At 39.0% G+C, this 14,025-nt stretch overlaps 1 protein-coding gene and 1 long non-coding RNA gene across 2 annotated transcripts; one reads left to right on the forward strand and one right to left on the reverse strand.

Moving 5' to 3' along the window:
- Positions 1-6,323: 6,323 nt before the first annotated feature.
- On the reverse strand, positions 6,324-8,471 carry LOC115623693. Its single transcript, XR_003995424.1, has 3 exons — positions 8,195-8,471; positions 6,439-7,432; positions 6,324-6,341 (listed from the first exon to the last, which is right to left on the reverse strand). It is a non-coding gene; the product is annotated as an uncharacterized LOC115623693 (long non-coding RNA).
- A 445-nt stretch (positions 8,472-8,916) lies between these two features.
- LOC115623689 (nucleolar protein 6) lies at positions 8,917-13,235 on the forward strand. The gene is made up of 6 exons (XM_030518160.1): positions 8,917-9,181; positions 9,241-10,688; positions 10,750-10,860; positions 10,921-12,155; positions 12,216-12,619; positions 12,738-13,235. Exons 1-6 carry the CDS (start codon positions 9,149-9,151, stop codon positions 13,152-13,154), a joined length of 3,648 nt encoding a protein of 1,215 aa, XP_030374020.1. The 5' UTR covers positions 8,917-9,148; the 3' UTR covers positions 13,155-13,235.
- The last annotated feature ends 790 nt before the right edge of the window (positions 13,236-14,025 follow it).

Consider the following 14,025-nt stretch of genomic DNA (forward strand, 5'->3'; position numbering starts at 1 on the left):
CACAGAGTTTGAAAGCCGACGAATCAACAAAAGGTTCTAAAAAATGATGTATGACGATATTTGCCCTTAAAGCAACCAACTACAACCGAACTCAAACTCTCTTTACATTTATGCAGTCCAAAGTTGCAGCCAAAGTCCAAAGAATAACTTCAGATGCAATTATAATGCTAAGGCGATATCGCAAATGAGAACAGCCCTGAGTTTCTTTCTGCAGCACAAATAACAAATATAGTCGATTATAATTTGGTATAAGCTTCTAAGTACTAGCTTTAAATATCGCCCACTGTTAATTATAGACATAATAATAAAATATTGGTCAGGCGCTGCAAAAATAGTTCACCTTTAGCCAAATCGCTCTTAAATAAGTATCGAAGAAATAAAAACAAAAAAACAGCAACAACAACGCGATTTAACGACAACTTGCGGCGCACAGAGAGGTTATTGAGCTCTTCGCTGCCTGATATGCAACGCCTATGACCTCAATAATTATATATATACATATATATATGTGTGTGTGTGTGTTTGCGTCTGCAGTCTTACAACCATTCGTGCAGTCACCAGCAATTAATTAATTAAAATGTAATTTATGTTTTGAGCTACATTATTTATTTTCGAAAATTAAAAACAATTATGAAACTGATGCCACTGTGACAAACTTTGGTATAACAAGTAAAAAAGCTAAAGTCGGGTGTCCCTACTTTGAAATACTCTGTACATATGTTTACAATAACTAAAAAAAAATTTAGATCTATTTTACCTCTCTCGAACTCACGTTAAGGGTGTATAATTGCATATTTACATAGCAATTGCGTCTATGTGAGTGTATGAATGCCTATGCGCATCTATTCGTGTCTGTATAAACATGTTTGCAGTCAACCAAAGCATCAGCATCAACAGCTGCGGGCAGCGCTTGAGCAGCAATTATATTTATGGCTATAACTTCTTGTTAAATCGGTCTATGATAGTGAAACTAGCATACTGGCATACGGACACATAATGACTAACTGGGGGTATTTCCCAAATTTGAGTTCGAAATTCCAAGAATTACGGGAGTTACGATTTGCGGGGAGAGGGGGGGGGAGGGAAATTCCAAAATACACATTTTCTGCGTTTTCACATAAGGCATCTTAGACTAAAATTTGGGGTCCCTAGGTCTTATATTCTCCGAGATATAGGCGATTATACGAATGGAAAATCGGGATAACCCCCCATAGGGGGGAAGTGGGGGGGTAATCAAAAAAATAAAACAAACTCGTATAGCGTACACACAAAAGGCATCTTTGTGCAAAATTTGGTGTCTGTATCTCTTATAGTCTCTGAGATCCAGGTGTTCATACGGACGGACAGACAGACAGAAGGACAGACAGGGCTAGATCGACTCGTCTTGTCACGCTGATCAAGAATATATATACTTTGTGGGGTCTGCCACGCCTCCTTCTGCCTGTTACATTTTTAAGCATTTTTCCCGCAAACCTAATATACTCTTGTACTTTTCATGTACAGAGTATAAAAATGCATGCGTACGTGTCAATAATGGAAGAGGCAGGGTTGAAGAAAAAAGGAAAACCAGTTGCTGCTGATAATTAAGTTCTCGCTCTTGTAAGTGAACAACAAACCAAAAAAAAAATAAACAACAAGGCATAACAATAAGTTGAGCGCAATCGACTTAGGCATACACTGTAACTATCATTACTTAATCATATTTGGGACTATATAGAACTATAGTGATTATCTGTATTGTAGATTTCTTTCGTAGCCAATTTGTATAAGTATATTTTTAATTTTGAGTGAGTTTCAGTCTAAGATGCTTAATAATTTGATATATAAAAACATGTAAGTAAACTCCGCACCTGGTGGGTTAATAATGATTTACTTTTTATAATTGTAATACCATGTCTAACTCACATTGCACCTGTAAAGTAAGGTCTGTATTGTTTCATAGTGTTTGTTACACACCCAATCGAAAATCTTATATGACTTGTCACCCTTCAGCTAGAATAGAGAATATAAAAACGGCCAGACACTTGACAATTACAAAGACAAGGAATGAGTTGAGAAAGAAGCGGCAACAACATTCAAGTCAAGCCAAGTCAGTCAGACTTTGTTCAAGGCGATTCTTTTTTCCACTGCTACTGCTGGCTGGCTTCTACGTTCATTAAAAATTACTGGAATTGTTCTTGAACTCAAGTTTTGTGCTGTCGCATTTCCCTCGGACGGACACTGAACAAGAGAACTTGGAAAATTTTTTGTTTGTGCGGCAACAACAAAAACCAGACTTGACCAACTTGTTAGCCATTCTAATAAGTCGGGCCAGAGATGATAAAGACACCTAAAGACGAAGGCGACAGCATCTCAAGCCAAACCAATTGAAGCAGCAGTGCGAGGATAATGATGTTCATGTTGATGTTGGTGGTGCTGATGGGACAATCTAAAAGTTGCGAGCACTTCAAAAGCAGTTGGCAATTGAAATGCAAAACGTAAGAGAAAAGCACAAAACTCGGAAGGATATCTTGATTGCAAACAATGCGTATTCCTTTTACTAAACATACATACATATATAGCAATGCCAAATCGATTTAAGGATAAATATATAGTAACTAGCATAGTATATATAATGTAGTATACTATCTATAGATAATAAAAACAAAACTCTAATATCGAGCATTATTTAGAACATCATGAAAATGTTAAAAACAATTATAAGTAAAAAAAAAAGAACACAGTAAACACATTAATTTAAATTAAAATGTATAATAGTAAACTTCAAAATCTTCAAAACTTTAGAAAATATGAAATAATTTAGTTTATTATTTAGAAACGATTTCTAGAAATATAACTAACTTTCGTTGAATATGAATATTTTTTCCGTATTTTGAACTAATTTTCTTTGTCCTAATTTATAAATAACACAAGCAACACATCATTTTAGTTCAAATGTATTTAATTAAAAACAGTCATATAGTATGTTCATTCAAGGTTTCTTTCTTACATTACAAAAAATACAACTTTTCGGTTTAGGACTAATAACATAAACCTCACAAATTAAACCTCCAAATACTGTTGTTATCGATCCGAAGGAGCTAGTTATCAAGTCTCATGAACAAATAAAGATAAAAACTTACACACACGGTACACAATACTAAACGTATCGTGAAAAACTAACAAACAGGCAAAAGAAAAATTAACGCACTACCTGCCATAAGTACACAAACGAGATCCCACGACTATTCGATACACTATATGTATCAGTGAGGGGACTTTTCCAACTCAAAATATCGAATGAAAGGCAATAAAATTGCTAGACCTATTAACACAGATAATACTTGGTGAAATTTAAATATATAAACTTTAATAAGTCAGAGATGTATAAATACATATGTTTGAACATATGTATATTCTTGATATTAAAATCCATAGTTATTTCATTATCAAGAAGTATATTTCTGCCTCCATTTTTGTTGTTACATTCCCATGCACAGTTCCCTTATAAGCTCTGATTCTTCGGTTACAGAGTATAAACCCCAAATGCAAGCAACAAAAATGGAAAAAAATTCAACAATGAACAAACACGCGCAAGCACCTAAACCAACAACAACCTAGAAATGTCAATTGAGGGACAGAAGGCAACAAACATCGACAACAGCAAGAACAACTTGGCAGACAAGGCTCGGCGCTTTTTTCCGTTGGCAAGACAACACAGGAGGCCGATAACTGAAATGTCTATAAAATATTTATAATGTTTGTTGCATGTGTGCGTACTTTCCGCTTCCTTACACACTCACGCACTCACACACAACTAACAACCTCGTCCATTATAGATTGAAAACCTATTTCATTCACCCCTTCAACAGCTACGGCTACAACAGCAACAAGAAGAGCAATCGAAAAACCCAAACAGCTGCCAAAAAATCGCATTATAGGAAAATAGAAAGAAAAAAGCATATCTGATAAAAAAAACTCAAATAAAATTATTTTAAATAGAAATTCTCTTTGCTAAAAATAAAATTGTTGAAAAACAAGGAGAAGAACTCACACAAGTGCTACTTGGACTTTTTCTATATACTCGCATTTTTTCCTTTTGCTGACGAATACCAAAGCAAAGCAAATAAAACTTTTCAAACTTATCTGGGCTCTTCGCGTTCTTTTCATATTATTTACATATATAGACGATGGTTCTATACATATAGTCCAATGTGTGCTGAGGATTATATATGTACATATAAAAGCATATATCTATGTGTCTCTCTTACAGGTGGCATAAATGCGTTTAAATGACGACATTGTGGCCAATTTTATGGGGCAAGGCAATTGGAATTGTTTGATTTCATTTGCCATTGAAATTGCACCTCCTTAGACAGCTGTTTTTTCTATTGAATAATGATGTATTATGGATATAGAAGTTGTTATATTTAATATTTAATCAACGACAAGGCATGTTCTACTTTTTCAAAACAGTTGATTGGGCATTCCATTGCCAATTACATATATACCTATACGGCTCAATGATAATCTTTTGCCAATTGGATGTATTTATTTCCAAATATGTACATACTTGTATACTCGACCTTTCACAAATTTAGCAAAAATCTTATACCAGCACTCTATGACTTATATTTTCTCAGATACTAAGGTCCATACAGACAGACGAAGATGTTTAGATCAGTTATTTTTCTTATGCTTATTAAGAATATATGTAATTCTATAATTAATCGAAACATTTTTATACTCTGTACATGAAATGTACAAGAGTATATTAGGTTTGCGGGAGCTGAAAAATGTAACAGGTAGAAGGAGGCGTGGCAGACCCCACAAAGTATATATATTCTTGATCAGCATGACGAGACGAGTCGATCTAGCCCTGTCTGTCTGTCTGTCCGTCTGTCCGTCTGTCCGTCTGTCCGTCCGTATGAACACCTGGATCTCAGAGACTATAAGAGATAGAGACACCAAATTTTGCACGAAGATGCGTTATGTGTGTATTCTATACGAGTTTGTTTTATTTTTTTGATTTTCCCCCCCACTTCCCCCCTATGGGGGTTTTCCCGATTTTCCATTCGTATAATCGCCTATATCTCGGAGACTATAAGACCTAGGAACACCAAATTTTAGTCCCAGATGCCTTATGTGAATACGCAGAAAATGTATATTTTGGAATTCCCCTCCCTCCCCCCTCTACCCCGCAAATCGTAACTCCCGTAATTCTTGGAATTTCGAACTAAAATTTTGGAAATACCCCCAGTTAGTTATTATGTGTCCGTATGCCAAATTTCATTATGATAGACCTATTTAACAAGAAGTTATAGCCATAAATATATTTGCTGATGCAGCGCTGCTGCAGCGCTGCTCAAGCGCTGCCCGCGGCTGTTGTTGATGTTGCTGTTTGGTTGACTGCGAAAATGCTTACACAGACACGAATTGATGCGCATAGGCATACATACACTCACACAGACGCAATTGCTATGTAAATGTGCAATTATACACCCTTTACGTGAGTTCGAATGCCGAGAGAGGTAAAATCGATCAAATTTTTTTTTTATTTTCTTAATTTTTTTTATTTTCTATAATTATTGTAAACATATGTACAGAGTATTTCAAAGTTGGGACACCCGACTTTAGCCTTTTTACTTGTTTGTATTAAAATTTAGTCTTATATTAACATTGTTTTCCACAAGTAACACTGACATTGACAAAAGCTGTATTTGTGATCAGATGTTCTTCACTTCTTAGGGCGCTGTATTTATAATCGAACTAGGTAGGATCTGCTATCTATTTACTATTATCTCTTAAAATCGAAAACTCTAAAAGGGGGGTTCAAGGAATTACAAGAGAGGGTCAGTCAATGAAAATTCAAATTCACAATGAAATCTACGCACAATTTTGGGCCTAGACGATAGGGTTTGCTGTCAATATAAATTGAATTATATATTCTTGTCCATACCACTGTCGCAGAGTTTTAATGAAACCCAATAACCAGCGCGGAATATATTTAAATTTTCTGTCAGGATTGCACAAATGCGTAATATATGTAATATAAGGTGTTGCGGATATTTTAATATGGATAATGAGCGGCTTACCTGGCCTGGCGTTCGCGTCGCTGCATGCTGCTGTTACTGTTATTGTTGTTGGTTGTTAAATTTTCAGCACGTTCCCTTGAATTTTGACTCAAAAACTGAATAACTCTCCACAAAATTTTGTAAATTTACAAATAAGCTGTATGTATGTTTCAATTATTGCTATTGCTGATCGAGGTTATGGAGAAGGGATTGATCCAAAATGTTGTTATTGTTGAAATGTATTATTTGCTGCACAAATTAGCTGTTGTTGTTGTCGTTGTTGAACTGCTGAATGTTATTTGTCGTTATTCAAATTTATTATTGATGCTGTTCTTGTTGCAAACTTGCTGTTGGTGTAGGCGTGCGTGCGCACACACGCACTCACTTAAAGTCCACGCATGCCGCGCATGCGTCTTCCAATGCATACAAGGGAGAGTGTGAGAGACAAGCTTCGGAGCACTCGATTGAGGGTCAAGGGTTTTCACCAGCGGATGCGAGGACAGCGTCTGAGCCTTAGTGCTTGCTTTAATTACAATTGTTGCTTTTGGTTTAGCTGTTGCTGTTGCCGTTGCTGTTGTTCCTGTTGTTCTTGTTCTAGTTGTTCTAATTGCTGTTGTTCCAGTGTGTAACTGTTCTTGTTCCTTGCTACAGTTGCTGTTGTTGTGGCGGCTGTGCTATTGTTTGACATCAAATATACAATTTGAGCAGCATTTCTTTGTTTTTAGTTTTTGTTTGGTTTTTGTATTTTTTTGGGGTGGTATGAAAAAAAATATATATTTTGTTATTTTATTTAACTCGACAACACTATGCTTGTCGTCAACGTCGAAAAATCTATGTGAAGTTTTTGTTGTGGCTGCTGTAGTTGTTGTTGTTTGGAGGCGAATGAAAGTAAAGCGAACGAAACTCAATTGAGGCAGTTTTAGGTACTATGTAAACAAATAATTTTGGCTAAACAATTTGACAAACACACTTTTGCACATTTTTTCTCACAAATTTAAAGCGATGCTTTTGTATATATATGCTGCCTATATATATTTTTTTTGTATACTTCGCCCAAGTCAAAGTGACATATTTTTCTACTTTTTTATATTCACACAGAGGTGTTTCTTCCCTTTTCCTGTGGGCGTGTTCTCAATTTTTGGAAAAGTTCCTCTTTTTTAGCTAATGCAACGACAACAACGACACTGCGTACGAGTAGTTGTATTTGTTAAGTAAAATCTAACCGGTCAGCTTTAAATTGGCGCGCGCGTTCATCACTATTTCTTTATTATAATTATTATTTAATGGGCTTTGTTGTTGTTAAGCTCAGGGCCTGTTGTAATTGCACTTTGTGATCCGCTGCCTTTTGGCTGTTGCGTTTGTTTTGATGTCATAAACAGCTGCAAGTAAACGAGGGGCAATGGAGTTATTAAAAAATTATTTCATTAGGCAAAAGTTTGAATTAAAAGCTAAATAATAATTTTCTTATTGCAGCATTTTCACTGCATATGGGCACACTAGTGCAGCAAAAGAGAGGGCGAGAGAGAGTGCGTGTGCGAGAGTCTCGTAATATATTCGCTCATTGATTTTCATGCTCATTGCTCATGGCTGGCTGCTTTGCTTTGTGCAATATGCAAAAGTTGTTAACATTATTCATTTATTACATTAGCTTTCTAGCCACAACAAATTGATTGAACACAATACTTAATCAAAAAAAAAGCTACTCGTATTTATACGCCCGCGTGATAAACGCTGAGCACACACCTACACTAACCATGGAAACAGTCTAAAAAAAATTAGGCCAATTAATGCGTATACTTCTTGCCACTGCTGCTACAGTTAACAATTGGGGAATTGGGAAAAACCAGTGGCACTGGCAACATAACAAAGCCAAGAGCCAAAAGAAAATTGTGTAAAGTACGTGATTTTTTTATTTTCGCCTATTTTCACGTTTTATTTGTTCATTTAAAATGTCTTGAGCACGCAAAAAAACCAAGTTGATTGCGGCGGCTGTGGAGTCAGAGACAGGGTGTAACGCTTATTGATGATTTTAGCCATACATTTTTCTTGTATGCCAACACGACGTAAGTATGTTAGCGCCACTGCTAATATAATACACTATTTTATCTTAAATACATTATTCGGCCGCAATTGTAATTTACCTTTTAGACATTTTCGCACGCATTTTCACTACGCCTCATTTTTTCTTGCACACGCACACACATACGCACCACACGCACATACACAGTTACACACTACAGCCGATTTTCGCAATTGAATTTTGCACTAACTACTCGCGTTGGCTTGTTCGCATAGCACTCTTGTTTTATAAACTATTTAATGCACTAGTTTAATAAATTTATGCGGTTTTCGATTTGCAATTAACTGTTTTTGCAAGCCGAACGCACGCAAGAGAGCACGAGAAAAATGGTGCGATTTTTTCCCTGCCTTGCACACACACACACACCGTCGAAGACTGCAGAGTGTGACCATGCAATTTTGTAATCAAAATTCTACAGGGCTCGACTTGACAAAAATGCCATAAAATACTAGTTTTATTATTTAGTTATTATTTATAATAAACGCAACAAACATAATCTCTTCTTCAGTTGTTAACAAGTAAAGTTTATATTTTATTTATTACGGACTCCATTATGTTAAATAAAAAACAAATACTAAGTTTTGAGGTATATTCTCACGTGCGCTCACCAAATTAGCCGGTAATAATATCTACATATGCATGTGTATTGTATATACATACATATGTACATATGCAAAAGTGTTTCAGGGAATACACACACAAGCGCACATAACTCCACAAACAACACTTACAAGATCTAGCAGCTGGCTAATAATACAAGTTTGGAAGACAGACGCATAGATAGATGGTTAAAACGAACCGATTTATGTTGTGATTCACCGAACATTATTTTAGTTTTCAGTTCGTTTTGTTGACCAGGTCGCGGGCGACCTGAACACTAAACCGTTTTAAGAGTGACCATGCGTTCAAAAGAAAAAATATTCTCAGTCGACAATTTGTGAAATACTGCAGCACTGGCAACACGTGCAAGTTCGCGCAGCTTTGATGCGATTTTTGAGTTGAGTTTTCTATTGAAATGGGCAAAGTAAGAGAAAAACGTGCTAAAAATGTAAGCTATATATTTACAGGAATTTTTCTATTAGTCGTAACTATGATTTCTCTGCACAGGGACTGTCACCGGACCATAAAAAACTGCGCCCGGGCTCGAAGCCTAAAATTTCAACGCAGGAGCAGGATTCGCAGAGTGATGATTTCAGTGCCGGTTCTGGTAGCGATGTAATCGAAAGCGATGGTGGCTTTGAGTCATCACCTACACCCATTAAGGCGCAGCCACAAAAACACAAAACAGAGGCGAATCTGACGGGTGGATCAAAAAAGAAAAAGAAACGCCCAGAGGCAGAAGTGAAACCACCATCTCTGGAAGAGATGAAGGAGCTGCGCGATACACGCAATCTTTTTCATTCTAATCTCTTCAAGCTGCAAGTGAAAGAGATGCTACAGGAACTACAGTTGAAGCCAAAATACACCACTTTTATCGAGACCTGGATGGACTCTTTCAAGACCTTCACACAGCAACTAGAGGATGGGTTAATGGATAACTGCAAGCTGGAAGTGCCACTCAATTTAAATGGTCTGCAACACAAGAAACCCTTTAACTTTCAGTTCATAAAGCCGGAACAGCCACCCCAACTAATTGGAGCCGCATCCACAGGCTGTTTATTGGGACCCAAACTTGTTATTGATATTTCTGTAGAGATGCCAGCGTCCTGTTTTCAGAAAGAAGACTATTTGAACTTGATTTATGATCAAAAGCGAGCGCTATATCTTACCTATTTGGCCAATCAAATGCGTTTATCTCCTATATATGCAGCGGATTTATTTTCCTACAACTACCACGCTAATAATCCTCTCAAGCCTGTGCTTGAGCTAATCCCCGCCTCGAGCGTTGGCAAGAGGCTGCTCCTTCGCTTGTTCGTTGTTGCGCCGCCACTATTTAAACTCAATCGCTTTGTACCATGGAACAATAACATAAGACCCACAATTTTTGGCGATGAATGGGATCCAAATGAAGCTATTCCAGCCACACCACACTATAATGCGAACGTACTCTTCGATCTGACCATGTCGCAGAATCGTGAGTTTCTTTGCAAAGCTTATGCGGGAAGGAAAAACTTCCAAGAGGGTCTTCTACTTCTAAAAGTTTGGCTCCGCCAGCGGCAATTGGACGTTGGTTTCAGTGGGTTTGGGGCCCACATTCTAGCTGCATATATCGTATATCTTAATAAGAAGCGTTTGTTGCATCAGTCGAGTAGCAGTTACCAGGTAGTGCGAACCGTATGGAATCAGTTGGCTAATAGCGATTGGACACGAGGCATTACACTGGCCGAGCCCGAAACGCCAGAGCATGCTGCGTTCACAGCTTACTATGATGTCTGCTTTATGGATGTCACTGGCTACTATAATCTATGCGCCAATCTACCACTGGCCATGTATAAGAGAGTTTGCGCCGAAGCTAAGCTGGCAGTGGATTTGCTTAACGACATGAAATTAAACAGCTTTCCACTAATATTCTTGCACAAATGTCCGCTTTATAGTCGAATGGATAACATATTGAAGTGGGTATTGCAATTGTAATGATTTATCTGAGCTCTCTAATGATTTGTTGTGCATTTTCAGGATCAACAAGCGCGCCAGCGTGGAGCAGTTGCTGGAATTGCATGCCAAGCCGCATGTTAAATATGATTATGCCAATTATGCTTATCCACAACTCCTGCGGTTGCTGACAGAGTAAGTCTACAAATACTGATATATTTGTTTGCTAACTAAATAAACTCTTTTAATCCACAGCCTCTTGTTAAAGGGCTTAAAGAAACGTGTTCATGCCATCCTGCCCTTGGAAACAGCTGTGGAAAGTTGGTCTGTAAACAGCCAGGCCCCAACTATCGGCCAGTCACTGACACTTGGGTTTATTCTTGATCCCGAGCATGCTAGTGAGGTGGTGGAGAAAGGCCCCGATGCGCTCGATTTGGCGGCGCCAGAATTTCGAAAGTTCTGGGGTGAAAAGTCCACTTTACGACGCTTTCAGGATGGAACCATAGTCGAGGCAGTCGTTTGGGGCACATCCACCGATTCCCCAAGCAAGAAACGATTGCTCACACGCCAAATTGTTCTTCACTTACTCGAACACCACCTGCAATTGGAGGCTAACGATGTTCAATATATAGCTGCCGATTTAGATGTAGTGTATAAATTAAATTCATGTTTCAAAGCAAACAAATTGCCCGTGAAGCCTCCAGTCGACCAAGAAGCGGATGCGGAAGCGCTTACTCCGAGATTTATTCACTACTATGACGAGCTGGCCAGGCAGCTGCACGGATTGGATGAATTGCCCTTGGAGATTGTCTCCATATCGGGCATCTCACCAATTTTTCGTTATTGCGAGCCCGAACCGCTGCTGCCGCATGCCAGGACTATTGGAAACGACCTGTACGCAAGTCAGGTGCAGCATGTCGTGATTCAATTGGGACAGAGTGGCAAGTGGCCAAAAGAGCTAGGAGCTTTGCGTGCCTTAAAGACTGCCTTTTATATAAAAATCGGCGAACTGTTGCAAACACGTCATCGTCTTCGTACAAAGCTTTCGTATAATGGACTTTTAGTGCTGAAGGCTGGTTATTGCTTTTTGTTGGAATTGGCGCACAATAAGGAGCTCGCGCTGCTTAAGAAGGAAGTTAATGAGCGTGGCATTACGCGTTATGTGGACTCAGAGGCGAGTCGTGCTTTGGAACAACGGCATTATATTTTGCCTAAAGTCAGTGGCGCTCTTCATGCTCTATATCAGACGCATAATGCCTTTGGACCCACGGTCCTCATAGCCAAACGTTGGTTAGGCGCACAGCTTTTGGATGAGGGCTTGTGGCCAGGCATGGTCACAGAATTGTTGGTTGCCCATATGTTCCTGCAACGTGAAGCCCCCGAGCAAACGGCTGCACCACAAACAGGATTCGTGCGTTTTCTGCAATTGCTCGCGCACAGCGATTGGATCAGCGAGCTCTTCCTACTTAACTTCAATAATAGCTGGCCGGGTAAGTCTTGAATTTCCCTTTCTATCCTCATGGACTTCATATCCATATTCATTTTTTTAGAGCAACAAATCACGGAGCTGGAGCAAAACTTTCGCAGCTCACGTGATTCCTATCCAGCCTTGTGCTTAGCCACTGCCTACGATAACCAACACGCTGGTAAGCTGTGGAGCACCCAAGACTGTCCTAACGCCCAGGTATTGGCACGCGTCACTCTGCTCGCTCGTCACGCTCTACAGCTTATCGAGACGAATTTGTTGTCGGATAGCTTCGCTTTCATAAAGCCCGCTCAACTATTTCGCGCTTCCAACGAGGGCTACGATTTAGTCATACAGATTAAACCCGATTTGTTGCCCAATCCGTTGTGCCATGACTTTGCATCGCCCTTTCTGCCCTTCGCCGCACCAAATTTTCGTCTGCCTTTAGCCTGCAAGGACCCCTTACCACAGATTGTGGCTCAACTTAGGGTAAGTAATGGATTTCAAAAATTGTTGACTCTAGTTATATTCAAATTGCAGTCTAAAGCTGATATTTTATTATTATAACTATTTATATATATATTTATAAATATGTTTCCATTTATAGTCAGCTTATGCGGACTATGCAGCGTTCTTTTACAATCCATATGGAGGAAAGGAGTTGGCCATTATATGGAAGCCCGATGAAGTTTTTGCGCCGAAGCCTTTTAAGGTGAATGAACTACAGGCTTGTACCCCGATTGGCGACACTGGAAAAGTAAACGTTTTGCGAGAGACTTTGGTGGCGGACTTCAAATTTCTGCTAAAGGACTTCTATCTTCGCGTTTACACTATGAATGAGTTAAAGGTTGAACAGAAACAGTCATATAAACGATATTTTAACTGCAAGACGCAAAACGGGGAACCAATGTTGAAAAAACTAAAGACGCCAACAGATCAGATGACAACGAACCTTCCGATAGATTTAAAAAAGTCTAAGAAGGCAACTTCGCTTACAAATGGTGTAATAAAGAAACGCAACTAATTTTTAAGTTAAAGCTTAATCTGAAAACAAATCTGTACCTGAAAATTACAGACATAAAAAAAAAAGAAAAACTTCGTCATATACTGCCATCAATCATTGATCCTGTGGTGGTTCCCCTTTGGGCTCATAATATGGATTTCGTTGGGCAATAGCCCGCGGCCTTTTTGGATGCCATCGGCGAGTACGGCGTGGCTTAGAATGCTGAATCGGTTGATCATCCGGTTGCTGCTGTTGCTGTTCAGAGTAATTCTCGGGCTGGTTGTTCCTCGGCTGCCTTTGCATTGTGTGTCTCGTGTATGGCCATCTGATTTCCTCCGATTGGAAATTGAGCTGTTCTCTCTGGTTCTGCAGACACATCTCCTGCTGTTGATTTGCCCAGCACTGTGCCTCCATTTGAGAGTTAAAATGTTGTGCGCCTTGACACGCGGAATTGGAGCGACTATATTGAACTTCATTGCCACAACACGGCGTTGATTGGGAACGTTTATAGATATTGTGGCTGGACATGCCGGTGCCTTGATCGTGCTTGGAGGTGGAATCTTTGGGATCAGTGCCAATCTCACAATGTCCGCATTTCCTTGTCTGGCTGGACGTGCCAGTGCCTTGATCGTGCTTGGAGGTGGAATCTTTGGGATCAGTGCCAATCTCACAATGTACGCATTTTCTTGTCTGGCAGGTTCTGCAAGATTGAATCGGCTTTGGACAGAGCCCAGTTGTAGAGGTGGCGACGGAATACGTTAAAGGCCACTGTGGTTGAAATAGAAATAAAAGGCCAATCATTTCATAAAAAAATTGATGAGATTATATAAATATGGTGTCTACGGTTAGGGCACGGATACTAAATGCTGAATAGTTGCATAGTTCCTGTTGG

This window comes from Scaptodrosophila lebanonensis, unplaced genomic scaffold, assembly GCF_003285725.1.
Source record: "Scaptodrosophila lebanonensis strain 11010-0011.00,11010-0021.00 unplaced genomic scaffold, SlebRS2 tig00000053-arrow-pilon, whole genome shotgun sequence".
NCBI lineage: Eukaryota > Metazoa > Arthropoda > Insecta > Diptera > Drosophilidae > Scaptodrosophila > Scaptodrosophila lebanonensis.

What these genes read in the sequence shown, in the direction of transcription:
- LOC115623689 (XM_030518160.1), top strand. Translation starts at nt 9,149, where the DNA reads ATGGGCAAAGTAAGAGAAAAACGTGCTAAAAAT. An exon ending in GAGAAAAACGTGCTAAAAAT is followed by an intron (nt 9,182 to 9,240) that starts GTAAGCTATATA and finishes TTCTCTGCACAG; the next exon opens with GGACTGTCACCGGACCATAA. An exon ending in CTTCAATAATAGCTGGCCGG is followed by an intron (nt 12,156 to 12,215) that starts GTAAGTCTTGAA and finishes TCATTTTTTTAG; the next exon opens with AGCAACAAATCACGGAGCTG.